Here is a 24,545-nt window from a genome sequence, read left to right on the forward strand (position 1 = left end):
ATTTATAATTGTTATATCTTCTTCTTGGATTGATCCCTTGATCATTATGTAGTGTCCTTCCTTGTCTCTTGTAACATTCTTTATTTTAAAGTCTATTTTATCTGAGTATGCTTCTCTAGCTTTCTTCTGATTTTCATTTGCATGGAATATCTTTTTCCATCCCCTCACTTTCAGTCTGTATGTGTCCCTAGCTCTGAAGTGGGTCTCTTGTAGACAGCATATATACCAGTCTTGTTTTTGTATCCATTCAGATGGTCTGTGTCTTTTGGTTGGAGCATTTAATCCATTTACATTTAAGGTATCTATCGATATGTATGTTCCTATGACCATTTTCTTAATTGTTTTGGGTTTGTTATTTTAAGTGTTTTCCTCTTCTTGTGTCTCCTGCCTAGAGAAGTTCCTTTAGCATTTGTTGTAAAGGTGGCTTGGTGGTGCTGAATTCTCTTAGCTTTTGCTTGTCTCTAAAGGTTGTAATTTCTCCATCGAACCTGAATGAGATCCTTGGTTTTAGGTTTTTCCCTTTCATCACTTAAGTATGTCCTGCCACTCCCTTCTGGCTTGCAGAGTTTCTGCTGAAAGATCAGCTGTTAACCTTATGGGGATTCCCTTGTATGTTATTTGTTGCTCTTCCCTTGCTGCTTTTAATATTTTTCTTTGTATTTAACTTTTGATAGTTCGATTAATATGTGTCTTGGTGTGTTTCTCCTTGGATTTATCCTGCTTGGGACTCTGTGCTTCATGAACTTGATTGACTGTTTCCTTTCCCATATTAGGGAAGTTTTCAACTGTATTCTCTTGAAATATTTTCTCAGTCCCTTTCTTTTTCTCTTCTCCTTCTGGAACCCCTGTAATTTAAATGTTGGTGTGTTTAATGTTGTCCCAGGGGTCTCTGAGACTGTCTTTTCGTTCCTTTTTCTTTATTCTACTCTGAGGTAATTATTTCCACTATTTTATCTTCCAGGTCACTTGTCCATTCTTCTGCCTCAGTTATTCTGCTATTGATTCCTTCTAGAGAATTTTAATTTCATTTTTTGTATTGTTCATCATTGTTTGTTTGCTCTTTAGTTCTTCTATTTCCTTGTTCAGTGTTTCTTATATTTTCTCCATTCTATTTCCAAGATTTTGGATCGTCTTTACTATCATTACTCTGAATTCTTTTTCAGGTAGACTGCCTATTTCCTCTTCATTTGTTTGGTCTGGTGGGTTTTTACCTTGCTTCTTCATCTGCTGTATATTTCTCTGTCTTCCCGTTTTGCTTAACTTAGTGTATTTGGGGTCTCCAGGCTGCAGGTTCGTAGTTCCCATTGTTGTTTTTTTTTTTTTTTTTTTGCAATTCGCGGGCCTCTCACTGCTGTGGCCCCTCCCGCCGCGGAGCACAGGCTCCAGACGCATAGGCCCAGCGGCCATGGCTCACGGGCCCAGCCGCTCCGCGGCATGTGGGATCCTCCTGGACCGGGGCACAAACCCGTGTCCCCTGCATCGGCAGGCAGACTCTCAACCACTGCGCCACCAGGGAAGCCCAATTCCCATTGTTTTTGGTGTCTGCCCCCAGTGGGTAAGGTTGGTTCAGTGGGTTGTGTCGGCTTCTTGGTGGAGGGGACTGGTGCCTGTGTTCTGGTGGGTGAAGCTGGATCTTGTCTTTCTGTTGGTCAAGACCATGTCTGGTGTGTGTTTTGGGGATGTCTGTGAACTCAATATGATTTTAGGCAGCCTCTATTCTAATGGTTGGGGTTGTGTTCCTATTTGTTTGGCATGGGATGTCTAGTACTGGAGCTTGCTGGTCGTTGAGTGGAGCTGGGTGTAAGCATTGAGACAGAGGTCTCTGGGAGAGCTCTTGCCAATTGATATTATGTGGGGCTGGGATGTCTCTGGTGGTCCAGTGTCCTGAACTTGGCTCTCTCACTTCAGAGACTCAAGCCTGACCCCTGGCACCAAGACCCTGTGAGCCACATGGCTCTTTTGGGAAGTCTGAGGTCTTCTGCCAGCATTCAGTAGGTATTCTGTAGAAGTTGTTCCACATGTAGATGTATTTTTCCGAGATCAAACGAGATCAGGCGCATTCAGGATGGTATGGCCGTAGACTGTAGATGTATTTTTGATGTATTTGTGGGGAGGAAAGTGATCTCCATGTCTTACTACTCCACCACCTGAAGGTCCTCTGTCTCTTTTTTTATTTTGGATAACAGTCCCTTATTAGGTATGTTTTTTGCAAATATTTTCTCCCAAACTGTGGCTTGTCTCCTCATTCTCCTGACATTGTCTTTCGCAAAGCAGTTTTTAATTTTAATGAAGTTCAGCTTATCAGTTATGTCTTTCATGGATTGTTCCTTCAGTGTTGTATCAAAAAAGTCATTGCTATACTCAAGTCATGTAGATTTTCTCATATGTTATTTTCCAGGAGTTTTATAGTTTTGCATTTTACATTTAGCTCTGTGATCCATTTTGAATTAACTTTTGTGAAGCGTGTAAGGTCTGTATCTAGGTTCATTTTTTTTTGCATTTGATGTTCAGTTGTTCCAGCACTATTTGTTGAAGAGGCTATCTTTGCTCCATTGTATTGTTTATGCTCCTTTGTCAAAGATCAATTGATTATATTTATGGGGATCTATTTCTGGGCTGTCTGTTCTGTTCCACTGATCTATTTGTATATTTTTTTGCCATCTATTTGTCTACACTGTCTTGGTTACTGTAGCTTTACAGTAAGTCTTGAAGTTGGGTAATGTTAGTAGTCATCATTTTTCCTTGAATATCATATTGGCTGTTCTGGGTCTTTTGCTTATAATCCACTTTTTTCTTTTCTTTTTTCTTTTTTTTTGTGGTACGCAGGCTTCTTACCGCTGTGGCCCCTCCCGCTGCAGAGCACAGGCTCCAGACGCGCAGGCCCAGTGGCCATGGCCCACGGGCCCAGCCGGCCCACGGGCCCAGCCGCCCCGCGGCATGTGGTATCCTCCCAGACCGAGGCACGGACCCACGTCCCCTGCATCAGCAGGTGGACTCCCAACCACTGCGCCACCAGGGAAACCCTATAATCCACTTTTGAGAGAGAAACGGGACTCTGTTAATAATAACCTCAGGATTTCCCTGGTGGTACAGTGGTTAAGAATCTGTCTGCCAATGCATGGGACATGGGTTTGATCCCTGGTCTGGGAAGATCCCACGTGCAGTGGAGCAACTAAGCCCATGCACCGCAACTACTGAGCCTGCACTCTAGAGCCCACATGCCACAACTACCGAAGCCCATGTGCCTAGAGCCCGAGCTCCGCAGCAAGAGAAGCCACTGCAGTGAGAAGCCCGCACACTGCAACGAAGAGTAGCCCCCACTTGCCGCAAGTAGAGGAAGCCCGCGCGCAACAACAAAGACCCAATGCAGTCATAAATAAATAAATAGTAATAATAATAACCTCAGAATAACAGGAGTAAACTAGGACTGTCCTGAGCACACTGGGACATGTAGTCACTGTGTCTATAATTGCCTTATTTCTAGGGCAATTCAAATCATCTTCTGCTATTTGGTTTTCATGTCACATAGTCTTTTTGATGAAACCATCAATCATTGTGGGAGGAAGACAGGGCAGAACCAGGAACATTGAGAGGTTTGTTAGCTTTCATCTTTGAGCATTAAAACTCCTAAACTTCAGGTACAAACTGTATGTCCTGTTGTTTTTGAATTTGGATCTGTTAAAAATTTCAGCAATGTTGTTGTTTCTTGAGGTGATTTGAGTTAGAATATTCAGTTTGGTCATCAGGAGACAGCCATATACTAAAGAGTAGTCACAAAAAAGAAATTTACCAGTTTTTGCACCTCTTGAATAATGTGACTTGGATATTAAAATTTGGTATGGTTCAAAGTGGGACCAAATATTGTTAAATGATTAACTGCCTTAATGTGTCAAAGACTTTTTGGTATGTAGGGAAAAGTACAGTTATAAATGTGAATGTTGTTGTGCTATATTATTTTTTTGCAAAACTCCTTAAACTATATTTGTCAGATTAAATTTTTCCTTTATTCTAAAGCTTATTGTTTGTGAAATTTACTATTTCTAGAATATATACATGAAGACCAAAATTCTGACACTTTAAGTAAAAACATGTATTCAATTAAAACTTAATTGGTTATTGACACTATCTTGAGTATTTTAAAAAGTATGTTTCAGGCACATATAATGGTGTACATAATTAGTGAATGTATATGAATGATGAATATAACTTGTGAATTTAGTATCAAAATTAAGTAGAAGCTACATGAATCTTTACTCTAAAATTTTGTTAGTTCAATTTTTTGATGGCTCTAAAGAAACTCTTAAAACTCTCTTTTAGCTCTGTTTGATTTGTATGAGTAGAGAGAATTATCCTTTGGGATTTATTGCAGAGTATTTAACAGGGGAGAATTGTTGCTATTTTTCCTCAAGAAATTCATTTAATTGCTTCAGACAGTATGTTAACAGATTTTTGTTTCCTCTCAGGCTATGGCTTATGCTGTACCAGCCTAAGCTTTTCTCACTTCAGCTAATTAAGACTAATACCATTGTGTTCCTGCCACTCCAGTTCTAATTTAGCCTTTCCAAAAAGAATGCTGGTTAAGAAGCAAAGCTATAGATGACAGAGGATAAAAATAATTTGGTACTTCATTAACCGTCAATCTTTGTAGCTTCACTTCTGTTGTCTTAATGTGAGAAGAATCAGTAGTTAAAAAAATTTTGCTCTTCTGAGCTGTTTGTTGTATATGATGGAGCCATTCTAGTGTCAGAAATGGATCTTTAGGACAGTTTTCCTTAATACAGTATGTGAAAAAATACCATTAAAAAACATTACATTCAGTATATACGTGCTGCATAAACATGCTAAAATGTTTTTGTTTTTATTAAGAAAAGGCAAAATGGTCTTCTAACAGTCAGGTTCAAGTAGATAAAATGAACCTTGAGGTAAGGTTTAAGGTTACATTGGTCAACTGAGATCCTTCTAGTAACTCTTTGTTCTTTAGACTTATTTTTAAAAAAATTTTTATTGGAGTATAGTTGATTTAAAATACTGTGTTAGTTTTAGCTGTACAGCAAAGTGAATCAGTTATACATATACATCTATCCACTCTTTTTTAGAATCTTTTCCCATTTAGGTCATTACAGGGTACTGAGAAGAGTTCCCTGTGCTATGCAGTAGGTCCCTATTAGTTACCTATTTTATATATAGTAGTGTGTATATATCAATCCCAATCTCCCAATTTATCCCTCCTCCTTTCCCCACCTGGTAACCATAAGTTTATTTTGTACATCTGTGACTCTCTTTCTGTTTTATAAATAAGTTCATTTGTACCATTTTTCTTGGATTCCACATATAAGTGTTATCATATGATGTTTGTCTTTCTCTGTCTGACTTACTTCACTCAGTATGACAATCTCTAGGTTCATCCATGTTGCTGCAAATGACATTATTTTGTTCTTTTTATGGCTGAGTAGTATTAAGACTTATTTTTAAATGATTACATTTACAACCATTTGGCCAACCTTTTATTTTTTTGAATGTCTGAATTTTATTTATTTTCTTATACAGCAGGTTCTTATTAGTCATCAATTTTATAAACATCAGTGTATACATGTCAATCCCAATCGCCCAATTCAGCACATCACCATCCCCATCCCCCTGCGGCTTTCCCCCCTTGGTGTCCATATGTTTGTTCTCTACATCTGTGTCTCAACTTCTGACCTGCATACCGGTTCATCTGTACCATTTTTCTAGGTTCCACGTACATGCGTTCATATATGATATTTGTTTTTCTCTTTCTGGCTTACTTCAGTCTGTATGACAGTCTCTAGATCCATCCACGTCTCAACAAATGACCCAATTTTGTTCCTTTTTATGGCTGAGTAATATTCCATTGTTATATGTACCACAACTTCTTTATCCATGCGTCTTGTCAATGGGCATTTAGGTTGCTTCCATAATCTGGCAATTGTAAATAGTGCTGCAGTGAACATTGGGGTGCATGTGTCTTTTTGAATTATAGTTTTCTCTGGGTATATGCCCAGTAGTGGAATTGCGGGATCATATGGTAATTCTATTTTTAGTTTTTTAAGGAACCTCCATACTGTTCTCCATAGTGGCTGTATCAGTTTACATTCCCACCAACAGTGCAAGAGTGTTCCCTTTTCTCTATACCCTCTCCAGCATTTGTTGTTTGTAGGTTTTCTGATGATGCCCATTCTAACTGGTGTGAGGTGATACCTCATTGTAGTTTTGATTTGCATTTCTCTAATCATTAGTGATGTTGAGCAGCTTTTCATGTTCTTCTTGGCCATCTGTGTGTCTTCTTTGGAGAAATGTCGATTTAGGTCTTCTGCCCATTTTTGGATTGGATTGTTTGTTTCTTTAATATTGAGCTGCATGAGCTGTTTATATATTTTGCAGATTAATCCTTTGTCTGTGGATTAGTTTGCAAATATTTTCTCCCATTCTGAGGGTTGTCTTTTCATCTTGTTTATGGTTTCCTTTGCTGTGCAAAAGCTTTGAAGTTTCATTAGGTCCCCTTTGTTTATTTTTGTTTTTATTTCCATTGCTCTAGGAGGTGGATCAAAAAATATCTTGCTGAGATTTATGTCAAAGAGTGTTCTTCCTAAGTTTTCCTCTAAGAGATTTATAGTGTCCGGTCTTACATTTAGGTCTCGAATCCATTTTTAGTTTATTTTTGTGTATGGTGTTAGGGAGTGTTCTAATTTCATTCTTTTACATGTAGCTGTCCAGTTTTCCCAGCACCACTTACTGAAGAGACTGTCTGTTCTCCATTGTATATCCTTGCCTCCTTTGTCATAGATTAGTTGACCATAGGTGCATGGGTTTATCTCTGAGCTTTCTATCTCGTTCCATTGATCTTTGTGTTTTTATGCCAGTACCATATTGTCTGGATTACTGTAGCTTTGTAGTGTAGTCTGAAGTCAGGGAGTCTGATTCCTCCAGCTCCATTTTTTTCCCTCAAGACTGCTTTTGCTATTCGGGGTCTTTTGTGTCTCCATACAAAATTTAAGATTATTTGTTTTAATTATGGAAAAAATGCTGTTGGTAATTTGATAGAGATTGCATTGAATCTGTAGATTGCTTTGGGTAGTATAGTCATTTTCACAATATTGACTCTTCCAATCCAAGAACATGGTATATCTCTCCATCTGTTGGTATCATCTTTACTTTCTTTCATCAGTGTCTTATAGTTTTCTGCATATAGGTCGTTTGTTTCCCTAGGTAGATTTATTGGTAGGTATTTTATTCTTTTTGTTCCTATGGTAAATGGGAGTGTTCCCTTAATTTCTCTTTCAGATTTTTCATCATTAGTGTATAGGAATGCAAGAGATTTCTGTGCATTAATTTTGTATCCTGCTACTTTACCAAATTCATTGATTATCTCTACTAGTTTTCTGGTGGCATTTTTAGGATTCTCTATGTATAGTATCATGTCATCTGCAAACAGTGACAGTTTAACTTCTTCTTTTCCAATTTCTATTCCTTTTATTTCTTTTTCTTCTCTGATTGCCATGGCTAGGACTTCCAAAACTATGTTGAATAATAGTGGTGAGAGTGGACATCCTTCTCTTGTTCCTGATCTTAGAGGAAATGCTTTCAGTTTTTCACCATTGAGAATGAGGTTTGCTGTGCGTTTGTCTTTTATGGCCTTTATTATGTCCACTTTCTGGAGAGTGTTTATCTTAAATGGGTGTTGAATTTTGTCAAAAGCGTTTTCTGCATCTATTGAGATGATCATATGGTTTTTCTTCTTCAATTTGTTAATATGGTGTATCACATTCATTGATTTGCCTATATTGAAGAATCCTTGCCTCCCTGGGATAAATCCTACTTGATCATGGTGTATGATCCTTTTAATGTGTTGTTGGAGTCTGTTGGCTAGTATTTTGTTGAGGATTTTTTGCATCTATATTCATCAGTGATATTGGTCTGTAATTTTCTTTTTTTGTAGTATCTTTGTCTGGTTTTGGTATCAGGGTGATGGTAGCTTCATAGAATGAGTTTGGGAGTGTTCCTCCCTCTGCAATTTTTTGGAAGAGTTTGAGGAGGATGGATGTTAGCTCTTCTTTAAATGTTTGATAGAATTCACCTGTGAAACCATCTGGTTCTGGACTTTTGTTTTTTGGAAGATTTTTACTCACAGTTTCAACTTCATTACTTGTGATTGGTCTGTTCATATTTTCTATTTCTTCCTGGTTCAGTCTTGGAAGGTTATACCTTTGTAAGAATTTGTTCATTTCTTCCAGGTTGTCCATTTTATTTGCATAGAGTTGCTTGTAGTAGTCTCTTAGGATGCTTTGTATTTTTGTGGTTTCTGTTGTATCTTCTCCTTGTTCATTTCTAATTTTAGTGATTTGAGCCCTCTCCCTCTTTTTCTTGATGAGTCTGGCTAATGGTTTATCATTTTTGTTTATCTTCTCAATGAACCAGCTTTTAGTTTTATTGATCTTTGCTCTTGTTTTCTTTGTTTCTATTTTATTTATTTCTGCTCTGATACTGATGATTTCTTTCCTTCTGCTAACTTTGGGTTTTGTTTGTTCTGCTTTCTCTAGTTCCCTTAGGTTTAACGTTAGATTGTTTGAGATTTTTCTTGTTTCTTGAGGTACCCTTGTATTTCTATAAACTTCCCTCTTAGAACTGCTTTTGCTGCATCCCATAGGTTTTGGATTGTCGTGTTTTCATTGTCATTTGTCTCTAGGTATTTTTTTATTTCCTCTTTGATTTCTTCAGTGATCTCTTGGTTATTTAGTAGCATATTGTTTAGGCTCCATGTGTTTGTGTTTTTATGTTTTCTTTCCCTGTAATTGATTTCTAATCTAATAGTGTGGTCAGAAAAGATACGTGATATGATTTCAATTATCTTAAATTTACTGAGGCTTGATTTGTGACCCAAGATGTGATCTATCCTGGAGAATGTTCTGTCTGCACTTGAGACGAAAGTGTAATCTGCTGTTTTTGGATGGAATGTCCTATAAATATCAATTAAATCTATCTGGTCTATTGTGTCTTTTAAAGCTTGTGTTTCCTTATTAATTTTGTGTTTGGATGATCTGTCCATTGGTGTAAGTGAGGTGTTAAAGTCCCCCACTATTATTGTGTTACTGTCGATTTTCTCTTTTATAGCTGTTAGCAGTGGCCTTATGTGTTGAGGTGCTTCTATGTCGGGTGCATATATATTTATAATTGTCATATCTTCTTTTTGGATTGATCCCTTGATCATTATGTAATGTCCTTCCTTGTCTCTTGTAACATTCTTTGTTTTAAAGTCTATTTTATCTGATATGAGTATAGCTACTCCAGCTTTCTTTTGATTTCCATTTGCACGGAATATCTTTTTCCATCCCCTCACTTTCAGTCTGTATGTGTCCCTAGGTCTGAAGTGGGTCTCTTGTAGACAGCATATATATGGGTCTCTTTTTGTATCCATTCAGCAAGCCTGTGTCTTTTGGTTGGAGCATTTAATCCATTCACGTTTAAGGTAATTATTGATATGTATGTTCCTATGACCATTTTCTTAATTGTTTTGGGTTTGTTTTTGTAGGTCCTTTTCTTCTCTTGTGTTTCCCACTTAGAGAAGTTCCTTAGCATTTGTTGTAGAGCTGGTTTGGTGGTGTTGAATTCTCTTAGCTTTTGCTTGTCTGTAAAGCTTTTGATTTCTCCATTGAATCTGAATGAGATCCTTGCCAGGCAGAGTAATCTTGTCTGTAGGTTCTTCTCTTTCATCACTTTAAGTATATCATGCCACTCCCTTCTGGCTTGTAGAGTTTCTGCTGAGAAATCAGCTGTTAACCTTATGGGAGTTCACTTGTATGTTTTTTTGTTGTTTTTCCCTTGCTGCTTTCAGTAATTTTTATTTCTTTAATTTTTGCCAATTTGATTACTGTGTGTCTTGGCGTGTTTCTCCTTGCATTTATCCTGTATGGGACTCTCTGCATTTACTGGACCTGGGTGGCTATTTCCTTTCCCATGTTAGGGAAGTTTTCAACTGTAATCTCTTCACATATTTTCTCTGGTCCTTTCTCTCTCTCTTCTCCTTCTGGGATCCCTGTAATGCGAATGTTGTTGTGTTTAATGTTGTCCCAGAGGTCTCTTAGGCTGTCTTCATTTCTTTTCAATCTTTTTTCTTTATTCTGTTCCGAGGCAGTGAATTCCACCATTCTGTCTTCCAGGTCACTTACCCGTTCTTCTGCCTCAGTTATTCTGCTATTGATTCCTTCCTGTGTAGTTTTCATTTCAGTTATTGTATTGTTCATCTCTGTGTGTTTGTTCTTTAATTCTTCTAGGTCTTTGTTAAACATTTCTTGCATCTTCTGAATCTTTGCCTCCATTCTTTTTCCGAGGTCCTGGATCATCTTCACTATCATTATTCTGAATTCTTTTTCTGGACGGTTGCTTGTCTCTACTTCCTTTAGTTGTTTTTCTGGGGTTTTATCTTGTTCCTTCATCTGGTACATAGCCCTCTGCCTTTTTGTCTTGTCTATCTTTCTGTGAATGTGGTTTTTGTTCTATAGGCTGTAGGATTACAGTTCTTCTTGCTTCAGTTGTCTGCCCTCTGATGGATGAGGCTGTCTAAGAGGCTTTTGTAAGTTTCCTGATGGGAGAGACTGGTGGTGGGGTAGAGCTGACTGTTGCTCTGGTGGGCAGAGCTCAGTAAAAGTTTAATCTGCTTGACTGTTGGTGAGTGGGGCTGGGTTCCCTCCCTGTTGGCTGTTTGGCCTGAAGCAACCCAACACTGGAGCCTACCTGGGCTCTTTGGTGGGGCTAATGACAGACTCTTGGAGGGCTCACGCCAAGGAGTACGTCCCAGAACTTCTGCTACCAGTGTCCTTGTCCCCTCGGTGAGCCACAGCCGCCCCCCTCCTCTGCAGGAGACCCTCCAACATTAGCAGGTAGGTCTGGTTCAGTATCCCCTGGGGTCACTGCTCCTTCCTCTGGGTCCCAATGTGCACACTGCTTTGTGTGTGCCCTGCTAGAGTGGGGTCTCTGTTTCCCCTGGTCCTGTCCAAGTCCTGCAATCAATTCCCACTAGGCTTCAAAGTCTGATTCTCTAGGAATCCACCTCCCGTTGCCAGACCCCCAGGTTGGGAAGCCTGACGTGGGGCTCAGAACCTTCACTCCAGTGGGTGGACTTCTGTGCTATAAGCGTTCTCCAGTTTGTGAGTCACCCGCCCAGCAGTTATGGGATTTGATTTTATTGTGATTGCGCCCCTCCTACTGTCTCATGGTGGCTTCTCCTTAATCTGTGGATGTGGGGTATCTTTTTTGGTGAGTTCCAGTCTCTTCTTGTCGATGATTGTCCAGTAGCTAGTTGTGATTCTGGTGTTCTCGCAAGAGGGAGTGAGAGCACGTCCTTCTACTCTGCCATCTTGGTTCCTCTCAGGTCAATCTTTTAGATGTATGATAAGTGAAGGGATAGTTAGCATAGAAAATTGGTGATAATAAAGGAAAGATAAATGAAATTGTAGGTTTAATGCAGGTTGAATTGGTGTTCTCCTAAGAATTTATTCTCTTAGGTTTTTCTCTGCAGTTTACTGAAGTCCTGCAAAGACTTCAGGAGGCATGTTCTTATTCATTTATTCCTAAAACTGTGTAGCTGTGCTTGCTTACTTTGTCAAAGTAGTATAAATAACTTTTCATGAAATGAATGAATTGAAATTTCTTTTGAACCTATATGATTTAGAATGGTTTATGTTGTGTTACATTTTTTTGCTCAAAGTATAGTTGGTTGGAAGCATGCCACTTTAACAAATACTACTTTTTCTCCTGTATAAAAAGTTGTAATGGAGGTTTAGTGCTACATTGGCTTCCTAAAGACAACCTTTTAGGTATTTTGTTATGGATTTCTATAATACAGTATACTTGATTACAATGAAATTTCCTTTTGGAAATCTGTATTATAATCTGTAACCTCTACGTAAAGACTTACAACAAACCTATACTTTATCTAAAATTGTTGGGGAAAGATGTAATTAAATACTTTTACCTCATGTGGAATCAGAAAGTTTAGAATTCGTCATGGTTGAATATGTTAGTGATGGAAAACATGTTTAAAAAATAAGGTATACTTAGCAATTTTATTCAGTTGGTAAATTCTAACAAATGTATAATGTTTGTTTTGTTTTCTATACAGCATCATTACTTATTCCTGCTGGTAAAACTCTTCCCACTTTTACCACAGCAGAACTGGTATGTATCTTATTTAAGATATATATATATATATATTTAAAAAATTTTTCTTTTCAACTTTAAAACAGTTTGTCATTCTACAATGCAAAGACTGAATAAGGACAAAATATAATCAGAGAGTATATAGTATTAAATAGCATTTTCAGTATGGTATGGCATTAATTGTGTTGCATCATTTCTGTTCCTACCAACTTTGTGATATTATGTGCATTTTAAAATCTATTCTTTTTTTTAAATTTAATTTTATTTATTTTTTTATACAGCACGTTCTTATTAGTCATCCATTTTATGCACATCAGTGTATACATGTCAATCCCAATCTCCCAATTCATCACACACCCCCCACCCCCCACTGCTTTCCCCCTTGGTGTTCATATGTTTGTTCTCTACATCTGTGTGTCAATTTCTGCCCTGCAAACCAGTTCATCTGTACCATTTTTCTAGGTTACACATATATGCGTTAATATACGATATTTGTTTTTCTCTTTCTGACTTACTTCACACTGTCTCACAGTTTCTAGATTCATCAACGTCTCTATAAATGACCCAATTTCGTTCCTTTTTATGGCTGAGTAATATTCCATTGTATATATGTACCACATCTTCTTTATCCACTCGTCTGTCGATGGGCATTTAGGTTGCTTCCATGACCTGGCTATTGTAAATAGTACTGCAATGAATATTGGGGTGCATGTGTCTTTTTGAATTATGGTTTTCTCTGGGCATATGCCCAGTAGTGGGATTGTTGGGTCATATGGTAATACTATTTTTATTTTTTAAGGAACCTCCATACTGTTCTCCATAGTGGCTGTATCAATTTACATTCCCACCAATGGAGCAAGAGGGTTCCCTTTTCTCCACACCCTCTCCAGCATTTGTTGTTTGTAGGTTTTCTTTTTATTTATTTAATTTTTTGCGGTACGCGGGCCTCTCACTGCTGTGGCCTCTCCCATTGTGGAGCACAGGCTTCGGACGCACAGGCTCAGTGGCCATGGCTCACGGACCCAGCCACTCCGTGGCACGCAGGATCCTCCCGGACCGGGGCACGAACCCGCGTCCCCTGCATTGGCAGGCAGACTCTCAACCACTGTGCCACCAGGGAAGCCCGTTTGTAGGTTTTCTGATGATGCCCATTCTAACTGGTGTGAGGTGTAGTTTTGATTTGCATTTCTCTAATAATTAGTGATGTTAAGCAGCTTTTCATGTGCTTTGTGGCCATCTGTATGTCCTCTTTGGAGAAATGTCTGTTTAGGTCTTCTGCCCATTTTTTTTTTTTTTTTTTTTTGCGGTACACAGGCCTCTCACTGTTGTGGCCTCCCCCGTTGCGGAGCACAGGCTCCGGATGCGCAGGCCCAGCGGCCATGGCTCACGGGCCCAGCTGCTCCGCGGCATATGGGATCCTCCCAGACTGGGGCACGAACCCGTATCCCCTGCATCGGCAGGCGGACTCTCAACCACTGCGCCACCAGGGAGGCCCTTCTGCCCATTTTTTGATTGGGTTGTTTGTTTTTTTAATATTGAGCTGCATGGGCTGTTTATATATTTTGGAGATTAATCCTTTGTCCATTGATTCATTTGCAAATATTTTTTCCCATTCTGAGTGTTGTCTTTTTGTCTTGTTTGTAGTTTGCTTTGAAAAACCTTTTAAGTTTCATTAGGTCCCATTTGTTTTTATTTCCTTTACTCTAGGAGGTGGATCAAAAAAGATCTTGCTTTGATTTTTGTCAAAGAGTGTTCTTCCTATGTTCTACTCTAAGAGTTTTATAGTGTCTGGTCTTACATTTAGGTCTCGAATCCATTTTGAGTTTATGTTTGTGTATGGTGTTAGGGAGTGTTCTAATTTCATTCTTTTACATGTAGCTGTCCAGTTTTCCCAGCACCACTTATTGAAGAGACTGTTTTTTCTCCATTGTATATCCTTGCCTCCTTTGTCATAGATTAGTTGACCATAGGTGCGTGGGTTTATCTCTTGGCTTTCTGTCCTGTTCCCTTGATCTGTATTTCTGTTTTTGGGCCAGTACCATATTGTCTTCATTACTGTAGCTTTGTAGTATAGTCTGAAGTCAGGGAGTCTGATTTCTCCAGCTCCGTTTTTTTCCCTCAAGACTGCTTTGGCTATTCGGGGTCTTTCGTGTCTCCATACAAATTTTAAGATTTTTTGTTCTAGTTCTGTAAAAAAAATGCCATTGGTAATTTGATAGGGATTTCATTGATCTGTAGATTGCTTTGGGTAGTATACTCATTTTCACAATGTTGATTCTTCCAATCCAAGAACATGGTATATCTCTCCATCTGTTTGTTTCATCTTTAATTTCTTTCATAACTGTCTTATAGTATTCTGCATACAGGTCTTTTGTCTCCTTAGGTAGATTTATTGGTAGGTATTTTATTCTTTTTGTTGCTATGGTAAATGAGAGTGTTCCCTTAATTTCTCTTTCAGATTTTTCATCATTAGTGTATAGGAATGCAAGAGATTTCTGTGCATTAATCTTGTATCCTGCTACTTTACCAAATTCATTGATTATCTCTGGTCGTTTTCTGGTAGCATCCTTAGGATTCTTTATGTCTATCATGTCATCTGCAAACAGTGACAGCTTTACTTCTTCTTTTCTGATTTGGATTCCTTTTATTTCTTTTTCTTCCCTGATTGCTGTGGCTAAAAATTCCAAAACTATGTTGAATAATAGTGGTGAGAGTGGATAGCCTTGTCTTGTTCCTGATCTTAGAGGAAATGGTTTCACTTTTTCACCATTGAGAACAATGTTGGCTGTGGGTTTGTCATATATGGCCTTTATTATGTTCAGGTAGGTTCCCTCTATGCCTACTTTCTGGATGGTTTTTATCATAAATGGGTGTTGAATTTTGTCAAAAGCTTTTTGTGCATCTGTTGAGATGATCATATGGTTTTTATTCTTTAATTTGTTAATATGGTGTATCGCATTCATTGATTTGCGTATATTGAAGTATCCTTGCTTCCCTGGTATAAATTCCACTTGATCATGGTGTATGATCCTTTTAAAGTGTTGTTGGATTCTGTTGGCTAGTATTTTGTTGAGGATTTTTGCATCTATATTCATCAGTGATATTGGTCTGTAGTTTTCTTTTATTGTAGTATCTTTGTCTGGTTTTGGTATCAGGGTGATGGTGGCCTCGTAGAATGAGTTTGGGAGTGTTCCTTCCTCTGCAATTTTTTGGAAGAGTTTGAGGAGGATGGATGTTAGCTCTCCTCTAAATGTTTGATAGAATTCACCTGTGAAACCATCTGGTTCTGGACTTTTGTTTTTTGGAAGATTTTTACTCACAGTTTCAACTTCATTACTTGTGATTGGTCTGTTCATATTTTCTATTTCTTCCTGGTTCAGTCTTTGAAGGTTATACTTTTCTAAGAATTTGTCCATTTTTTCCAGGTTGTTCATTTTATTGGCATAGAGTTGCTTGTAGTAGTCTCTTAGGATGCTCTGTATTTCTGCAGTGTCTGTTGTATCTTCTCCTTGTTCATTTCTAATTTTAGTGATATGAGTCCTCTCCCTCTTTTTCTTGATCGAGTCTGGCTAATGGTTTATCAATTTTGTTTATCTTCTCAAAGAAACAGGTTTTCATTTTATTGCTTTGCTATTGTTTTCTTTGTTTCTATTTCATTTATTTCTGTTCTGCTCTTGATGATTTCTTTCCTTCTGCTAACTTTGGGTTTTGTTTGTTCTGCTTTCTCTAGTTCCTTTAGCTGTAAGGTTAGATTGTTTATTTGAGATTTTTCTTTTTCTTGAGGTAGGCTTGTATAGCATAAACTTCCCTCTTAGAACTGCTTTTGCTGCATTCCATAGGTTTTAGATCGTCGTGTTTTCATTATCATTTGTCTCTAGTTATTTTTTTATTTCCTCTTTGATTTCTTCAGTGATCTCTTGGTTATTTAGTAATGTATTGTGTAGCCTCCATGTGTTTGTGTTTTTATGTTTGTTTTCCTTGTAATTGATTTCTAATCTCATAGCATTGTGGTCAGAAAAGATACATGATATGATTTCAATTTTCTTAAATTTACTGAGGCTTGATTTGTGACCCAAGATGTGATCTATCCTGGAGAATGTTCCTTCCACACTTGAGAGGAAAGTGTAATCTGCTGTTTTTGGATGGAATGTACTATAAATATCAATTAAATCTATCAGGTCTATTGTGTCATTTAAAGCTTGTGTTTCCTTATTAATTTTGTGTTTGGATGATCTGTCCATTGGCGTAACTGAAATGTTGAAGTCCCCCACTATTATTGTGTTACTGTTGATTTCCTCTTTTATAGCTGTTAGCCGTTGCTTTATGTATTGAGGTGCTCCTATGTTGGGTGTATATATATTTACAATTGTTATATCTTCTTTTTGGATTGATCCCTTGATCATTATGTAGCGTCCTTCCTTGTCTCTTGTAACATTCTTTATTTTAAAGTCTATTTTATCTGCTGTGAGTATAGCCACTCCAGCTTTCTTTTTATTTCCATTTGTGTGGAATATTTTTCCATCCCCTCACTTTCAGTCTGTATGTGTCCCTAGGTCTGAAGTGGGTCTCTTGTAGACAGCATATATATGGGTCTCGGTTTTATATCCATTCAGCAAGCCTGTGTCTTTTGGGTGGAGTATTTAATCCATTCACATTTAATTATCGATATGTATGTTCCTATGACCATTTTCTTAATTGTTTTGGGTTTGTTTTTGTAGGTCTTTTACTTCTTTTGTGTTTCCCACTTAGAAAATTTCCTTTAGCATTTGTTTTAGAGCTGGTTTGGTGGTGCTGAATTCTCTTAGCTTTTTCTTGTCTGTAAAGCTTTTGATTTCTCCATCGAATCTGAATGAGACTCTTGCCAGGGAGAGTAATCTTGGTTGTAGGTTTTCTCTTTCATCACTTTAAGTATATCATGCCACTCCCTTCTGGCTTGTAGAGTTTCTGCTGAGAAATCAGCTGTTAACCTTATGGGAGTTCACTTGTATGTTATTTGTTGTTTTTCCCTTGCTGCTTTCAATAATTTTTATTTGTCTTTAATTTTTGCCAATTTGATTACTGTGTGTCTTGGCATGTTTCTCCTTGCATTTTTGCTGTATGGGACTCTCTGCATTTACTGGACCTGGGTGGCTATTTCCTTTCCCATGTTAGGGAAGTTTTCGACTATAATCTCTTCAAATATTTTCTCAGGTCCTTTCTCTCTCTCTTCTCCTTCTGTGACCCCTGTAATGCGAATGTTGTTGTGTTTAATGTTGTCCCAGAGGTCTCTTAGGCTGTCTTCATTTGTTTTCATTCTTTTTTCTTTATTCTGTTCTGAGGCAGTGAATTCCACCATTCAGTCTTCCAGGTCACTTACCCGTTCTTCTGACTCAGTTTTTCTGCTATTGATTCCTTCTAGTGTATTTTCCATTTAGTTATTGTGTTTTTCATCTCTGTTTGTTTGTTTATTCTTTAATTCTTCTAGATCTTTGTTAGATTTCTTGCATCTTTTCAATCTTTGCCTCCATTCTTTTTCCGAGGTCCTGGATCATCTTCACTATCATTATTCTGAATTCTTTTTCTGGAGGGTTGCCTGTCTCCACTTCCTTTAGTTGTTTTTCTGGGGTTTTATCTTGTTCCTTCATCTGGTACATAGCCCTCTGCCTTTTTGTCTTGTCTATCTTTCTGTGAATGTGGTTTTTGTTCTATAGGCTGTAGGATTACAGTTCTTCTTGCTTCAGTTGTCTGCCCTCTGGTGGATGAGGCTATCTAAGAGGCTTGTGCATGCTTCCTGATGGGAGGGACTGGTGGTGGGTAGAGCTTGGTGTTGCTCTGGTGTGCAGAGCTCAGTAAAACTTTAGTCTGCTTGTCTCCTGATGGGTGGGGCTGTGTTCCCTCCCTCTTGGTTGTTTGGCCTGAGGCAACCCAACACTGGAGCCTACCTGGGCTCTTTGATGGGGCTAATGGCGGACTCTGGGAGGGTTCACGCCAAGGAATACTTCCCAAAACTTCTGCTGCCAGTGTCCTTGTCCCCATGGTGAGCCACAGCCACCACCTGTCTGTGCAGGAGACCCTCCAACACTAACAGGTAGGTCTGGTTCAGTCTCCTATGGGGTGACTGCTCCTTCCCCTGGCTCCCAACACGCACACTACTTTGTGTGTGCCCTCCAAGAGTGGGGTCTCTGTTTCCCCCAGTCCTGTCGAAGTCCTGCAATCAATTCCCACTAGACTTCAAAGTGTGATTCTCTAGGAATTCCTCCTCCCTTTGCCGGACCCCCAGGTTGGGAAGCCTGACGTGGGGCTCAGAACCTTCACTCCAGTGGGTGGACTTCTGTGGTATAAGTGTTCTCCAGTCTGTGAGTCACCCACCCAGCAGTTATGGGATTTGATTTTATTGTGATTGCGCCCCTCCTACTGTCTCATGGTGGCTTCTCCTTTGTCTTTGGATGTGGGGTATCTTTTTTGGTGAGTTCCAGTGTCTTCCTGTCGATGATTGTTCAGCAGTTAGTTGTGTTTCTGGTGTTCTTGCAAGAGGGACTGAGAGCATGTCCTTCTACTCCGCCATCTTGAACCAATATCTAAGATATATTTTAACAGAGATGCCCCAGTTTTAGTGAATGGTGCCAGAAGGCTGTGCAGAGATGTAATTTGTAATCCTCCAGTTGAATGAGAAAAGATGTGGTAAGGGATGAGGAGATAGAAATAGCTTCTATAACATAGGTGTTGCAAAAATTCAGGAGTTCCAGAATTAATATTTTCTTACCAACTTTTCCTATCTTCCAGAGCAGTTGTTAGCATCTGCCAAGACTGTACCTACAAAGTTAGGAAATTTCTTAACTTACATTGTATGGAGTTTTAATACAATGTCATATACTTGGTGGATCCTAAATAGATGATTTTGATACGAATGTTTTTCTGATTTTTTTCCCCCTAGGGTTGAGGCACATCATAATTCTTCCTTTTATTTAAGTGGAATATTTTGGTTATTTTTTTACCATTGTATAATAGAGGTTAGATTCCGCCCCCCCCCCCAGGATTTGGGGGCAGAAGATAAAATTAAAACTTATATATAGAAAATTGAGTAGTTTTCAGGTGGGGCAAAATAGAACTTTTTCTCTGTTACCTTTCTTTGAAGATAAAACATGATTATATAACTTTATTATATAAAGTTTTTCATTTTCTTTCAGCCCATGAGCTTCCTTTCTAGGGTACAGGATTTTAGTAGGCCATATATTTCTATTTCTTCATTAAGAACAAACAAAAAGCATAGCCCTTATCAGGATTTTTGGGAAGAATGGTGCTGGTTTTGATATGAAACCAATGAAGAAATATCTCTGCCTTTGAAATTCTTGGAAATACCTTTTCTCCTCATTAAAGAAATAATATACTTCTAAAGAGTAAAACCAAACAAATTTATAAAGTAAAAAGTGATAGAGCCCTGTAGGATTATAACCCAAAGATAAACTGTTTTATCTGTATGATGTATATCCATTTAGACTTCTTTCATTAAAGAAAGTTACATTAATTTTCAGGGTAAAAGCAGAATCATTCTCTGTACTGTTTCTGTAATTTTTTTTTTAACTTAGTAATATAGATGGACTGTTTTCAATGCTAGTTAAATATTGATTAGCCTTAGTGGATGTATCAAGTTTAATTAACCAGCCTTTTGTTTATGGACATTTAAATTCTTGCTAGTGTTTTTCTAATATAGCATTCCAGTGATTACACTTGTAGATATGTCTTTGTATTTGTGTGATAATCAGGTAATCAGGATAAATTCCTAGAAGTAGAATTTCTGGGTCAAAGATTATGCATGTTTTCAATTTTGGTATATGTTACAAAATTGGGCTCTGAAAGGATTATACCATATACACTCATAAGCAGTGGTCTGAGAGAACTGATTTTTATCATATCCTTACCAGCATTGGCTATTATTAATCAATCTTTTAAATTTTTGCAGGTCTAGTAAAAAACTAAAAAACTTTTTTTGTTTTTTCATTTAGTATTAAAAATGTAAAACCCTAAGGTTTAATTATTCCAAAATAAAAATTACACACTATTGTGTTATCTGCTTTAAAATAACATTATTAGTCATCAACTTACAGACTAGAGGACTCCTATAAACAACTGTGGTTCTTATATTTGATATCTGGGTATCAGTGGCCCACACAAAGCTGTGTTGTGGGCGAGTTTTATGAGTCAATGTTCATGTTATTTATGAAGCCTTACTGACTTCATTGCTAATAGCCATAGAACAGAATTTCTTTTATTTTTAATGAGATGATCTAAATCGAATATTAAAAAGTTGTTTTATTCAGAGAACTCAGCCCTAATGTTAAGTGCTACTATTGTCCTGTTGACCTTAATCAGATTTTTTTTATCCTCCGTAAGATCAGGAAAAAAAGGTTCAAGTAAAGCCTTTTTCTAACTTTCTAATATGAAATTTTCATATCTAGGGCACCTCAAACTCCAGTGTAAACTTTACTTTTCCTGGTTATCCTGTTTATGTACCAGCAGGTGTGACATTACGGACGGCATCTGGTAAGAGTATAGTTTAAAAATATTTTGTTTTTAGCTTTGGTACTAACTTCTGGGTATTAACTTTCATGATTTTAAATAAACTGTATACCACAAGTTATTGAAGTTATAGGAACCTTTAATAAAACTTATTTAAAAGTAGTAATAAATGGTAGTTTTTATTGTTATGGAAGCAATCTACCACGAAATACACTAAGGCTGTCTACTAAGGCAGGTACTAAGCTTGTCCTATATTTTGCTTCCAATTCTCATCCCAACATTGTGTAAGATGCTTTATATAGGTTTTCTCTAATTCAAGTCAGTTACCTGAATTTTGACACACATGTGTCCCAGCTAGCTTTAATCAAGAAAAACTAAAGATTAGATTTATCAACCTTTGCCTCTTTTCTTATTGGAGATTGTATAAGAATATTTGAAAAATTTGGAGATTAACCTCTGCTTTTCAAAGAACTGTTTCTTGATTTGAAAGAGAATCATACCTATTTTTTGGGTTGTTACAGAGTTTAAGCAAGCACCTGACTCAATGCTCAAAAAATAAATTTCTTCTTTCTTCTTGTTAGTATTATTTTAAAGGAAAGAGGGGGGGAAATTTGATAACTTTTGAACTTATTAAACCCTTTTTGGATATCCTTGTCTTATAGTTGTTATATGGTATCTTACATCTTAACTATATGAAATACATTCTCCATGATTAGGTTTCTTAAAATCCCAATTTGGGTTGTTAACACTGTAATTTATTAAACAATGAGAGAGGTTCATGGAATAAATATTGGTGGCCTATATGTGTCTCAAAATGTGCCATATAAGCAATAGTGGGAAAAGGCTAGAGTTAAAGCAGGATATATTTAATTTTTAAAAATAAGAGTAATGCATATTTATTATAGGAAACACAAAAAATCTGAAAAATAGAAGAAAAACTCCTAGAGGTAACCACTGTTAACATATTGATGTATTTCCTCCCAGCCTCCTGTGCATGAGATTTTTTTTTTAGGAAATTTAAAGGAAATTAGGATTCTGTTATACTTACAGTTTTCTTCTTTTTAAGGTCACCTTTATAAAGTTAATGTGCCAATTATGGTGACACAGACTTCTGGAAGAGCAAGTATTCTTCAGCATCCATTTCAGCAAGTATTTCAGCAGCTTGGGCAGCCTTCAATAATACAGACCAGTATTCCACAATTAAACCCATGCTGTCTTCAAGCAACTACTAAAAAATCACAGACAGTGGAAAATGTGCTCCAACAACCTGTGGTTCTTCATTCTGGGACAGTGGATAGGAAACATTTAGAATATACTACTGGTGATACTCTAATACATCCTGGAAATGAGCATAAAATCATGTCTGAAGCTTTATTGAGTCAGCCAGAAAACTCTCAGTATATCAGCCTTTCAGGTGTTGTATTTCCTCCACAGGTCTCTCAAATGGATTCTAAGGTGGAGTCAGTGCTCAATGTTTCAGCTAGCGTGACTCAAAATCTGCATGGTGGGCCCCTGTCCACAGGCCCTCAGGGGGCTCAGCACCAGCACATGCCTGATGTTCAGCTTCGTGTTCTTAAAAATAGGATGTGTGGATGTGATTCTGTAAAGCAGCCAAGAAATACAGAGGAGCCCAGCAGCCTACCTGTCTCAGAGAAGGTAGTTCTATGTTCAATTTTAATGGAATTAGGAGATAAACAGTAGCTAGTGATTAGATGTCCTGAGTGTTTTTTTTTAAACTGTAAGGTTACTCAAAAGCATGTTTTGTTTTTTCCTTTAGAAGATTGTTTCTTTATTATTTTTAGTATAACTATCAGTTTTTAAAAGTATTCATGCTCAGCATTTCTAAACTTTTAGTTTCAATTAATGAATTAGAATATTTCTTTATAGAAAATGCATTTGTTTTAAGGTAATCCATTTACCTCTCCCTTACATAGTGAGAATTGTTTTTTGTCTGCAGATAAAATTTAAGATTCAGAAATGCATCCTAGTAATTAAATGAGTGTTTTGAGGTAATTCATTGTCATACTTAATATACAAAAGAGGTTCAAAGTATTTTTTTTCTTGCTCTACCTTATTTTCCTAAACTCCCATATTAAAGTTTTCTCTACATGAGGAATTACCTTGCTAGTAGATACTTTGTTTCTCCGTTTGCTAAAATACTAGTTAACTTAATTTCTTTTGGAATTCAAACTACTAAAAAATAGCTCCTAATTAGCCTTCCATATTAAAAATAGGTTTACATTATTAATTTCCAAGGAATTCATAGTGATGGCAGAAAGATTCATGGAGAATTTCACATGGTAAAATTTAAAAATCTTGCATTATCTTTTTACAAATGTAAAATTATGTCTTACAGCTAACTCCATTTATACAATTTAGTGACATATGACAAATAAAGGTTTGTGTCTCCAGCCAATGGTTTAGTGGTCCTTTAGAACCACTGTACAAATCGGCAGCAATGTAGTAGTTAAGTGTCACCTTCACATTGTTCTAGATAGAAGGGGAAGGTATAGGGTACAGTGAAGGATAATGAACAAATAATATGTCTATCAGAAACCATTTGACTTGTTTTAGAATATTTCAGATGTTTGATGAAGCCTGTTCAAAATCTTTTAACAAGTCCGTTTTTGGTTTAGTTTGGTATAATGTATTAAGATTAAAATGTTTTTTGAGTGTTTTTTCATTATATTTTTCACATAATGTATAAAATTAAGAAATGGAGGATAAACTCATAATTATGAAACATTTGGTTTTGAGGGAAAATAACTGTAAAATAAGCATTTGTTTTTATCACTTGTAATATAACTTTTAGAGGCGTTTTTCTCCTGGACTCTATATGAACTTTGAAGATTTCTGGTGTGATGATTCAAGGACTTATTCTACTGTTACTTATTAGGTGTCACATTGTACTTTGTTCTGATATGGGGAATTAGATTAGTTAAGGGAGATTAAGGATTGTTTAGGGGGTAGTGGTTAAGAGTTTAAGCTTTAAAGCCACAGTAGGTTCCAATTCTAGATTTACCACTTACAAGCAAGCTAGGTAATGTTGCTCTCTGAAATTCAGTCATAAGTCTGTAAACTGGGCATAAAACCAAGCTCATAATTTTTAGAATTATCAGAGATGTATATAGAGTTTTTAATAGCTTCTGTCACCATAATAAGCTTTAGATTAGTGCTATTATGCTTTATGGGGATGTGATATATTGGATAACTTTTCATATAACTTGTTGCTTGGTTTGTTTTTTTTTTTTTTTGCGGTACGTGGGCCTCTCACTGTTGTGGCCTCTCCCATTGTGGAGCACAGGCTCCGGTCGTGCAGGCTCAGCGGCCATGGCTCACAGGCCTAGCCGCTCCACAGCATGTGGGATCTTCCCGGACCGGGGCACGAACCCATGTCCCCTGCATCAGCAGGTGGACTCTCAACCACTGTGCCACCAGGGAAGCCCTTTTGCTTGGTTTTAAAATCTATATTTAAAACACAAACATCCAAACATTCAAAAGAATTTAATTTATAATATTTTTAAAAACTTACTGTAGGTTATCTTAAAATAGTAATCTGGTAAAGTTTATGCTGATTTAATTTTCAGAAAATTTTATAAATAGCTCTTTATAAATAGCTTTTCAGAAATTCTTATTGCTTAAAGCAAGTTACAATTAGCCCTACTTATTCACTTTTCCTGTGTAGACTGCCAGAGATCTTAAGTTTTTATGTAGGTTTAGCATTATTACTGTTTCATAAAATATATTCCTGACAAGTTTTGATGTGTTCCTATTTTAAAGTGCATATTACTATGTTAAGTTTTTCCTCAGTGTAGGAATTTTGTTTGCTAATCTTATAATGCTGTAGAAAATTAGAAACTCAGGTCTTCATTGGG

At 37.2% G+C, this 24,545-nt stretch overlaps 1 protein-coding gene across 1 annotated transcript in view; it reads left to right on the forward strand.

Moving 5' to 3' along the window:
* Positions 1–24,545, forward strand: part of GTF2A1L (general transcription factor IIA subunit 1 like) — a 75,472-nt gene that overhangs the window by 26,827 nt on the left and 24,100 nt on the right. Inside the window, exons 6-8 of the mRNA XM_082642001.1 lie at positions 12,137–12,192; positions 20,610–20,694; positions 21,737–22,326. Of these exons, the coding sequence (XP_082498127.1) occupies positions 12,137–12,192; positions 20,610–20,694; positions 21,737–22,326 (731 nt within the window). The remainder of the gene's footprint in view (positions 1–12,136; positions 12,193–20,609; positions 20,695–21,736; positions 22,327–24,545) is intronic.

The sequence above is a fragment of the Mesoplodon mirus genome (genome assembly GCF_964341445.2).
Source record: "Mesoplodon mirus genome assembly, chromosome: 14".
NCBI lineage: Eukaryota > Metazoa > Chordata > Mammalia > Artiodactyla > Ziphiidae > Mesoplodon > Mesoplodon mirus.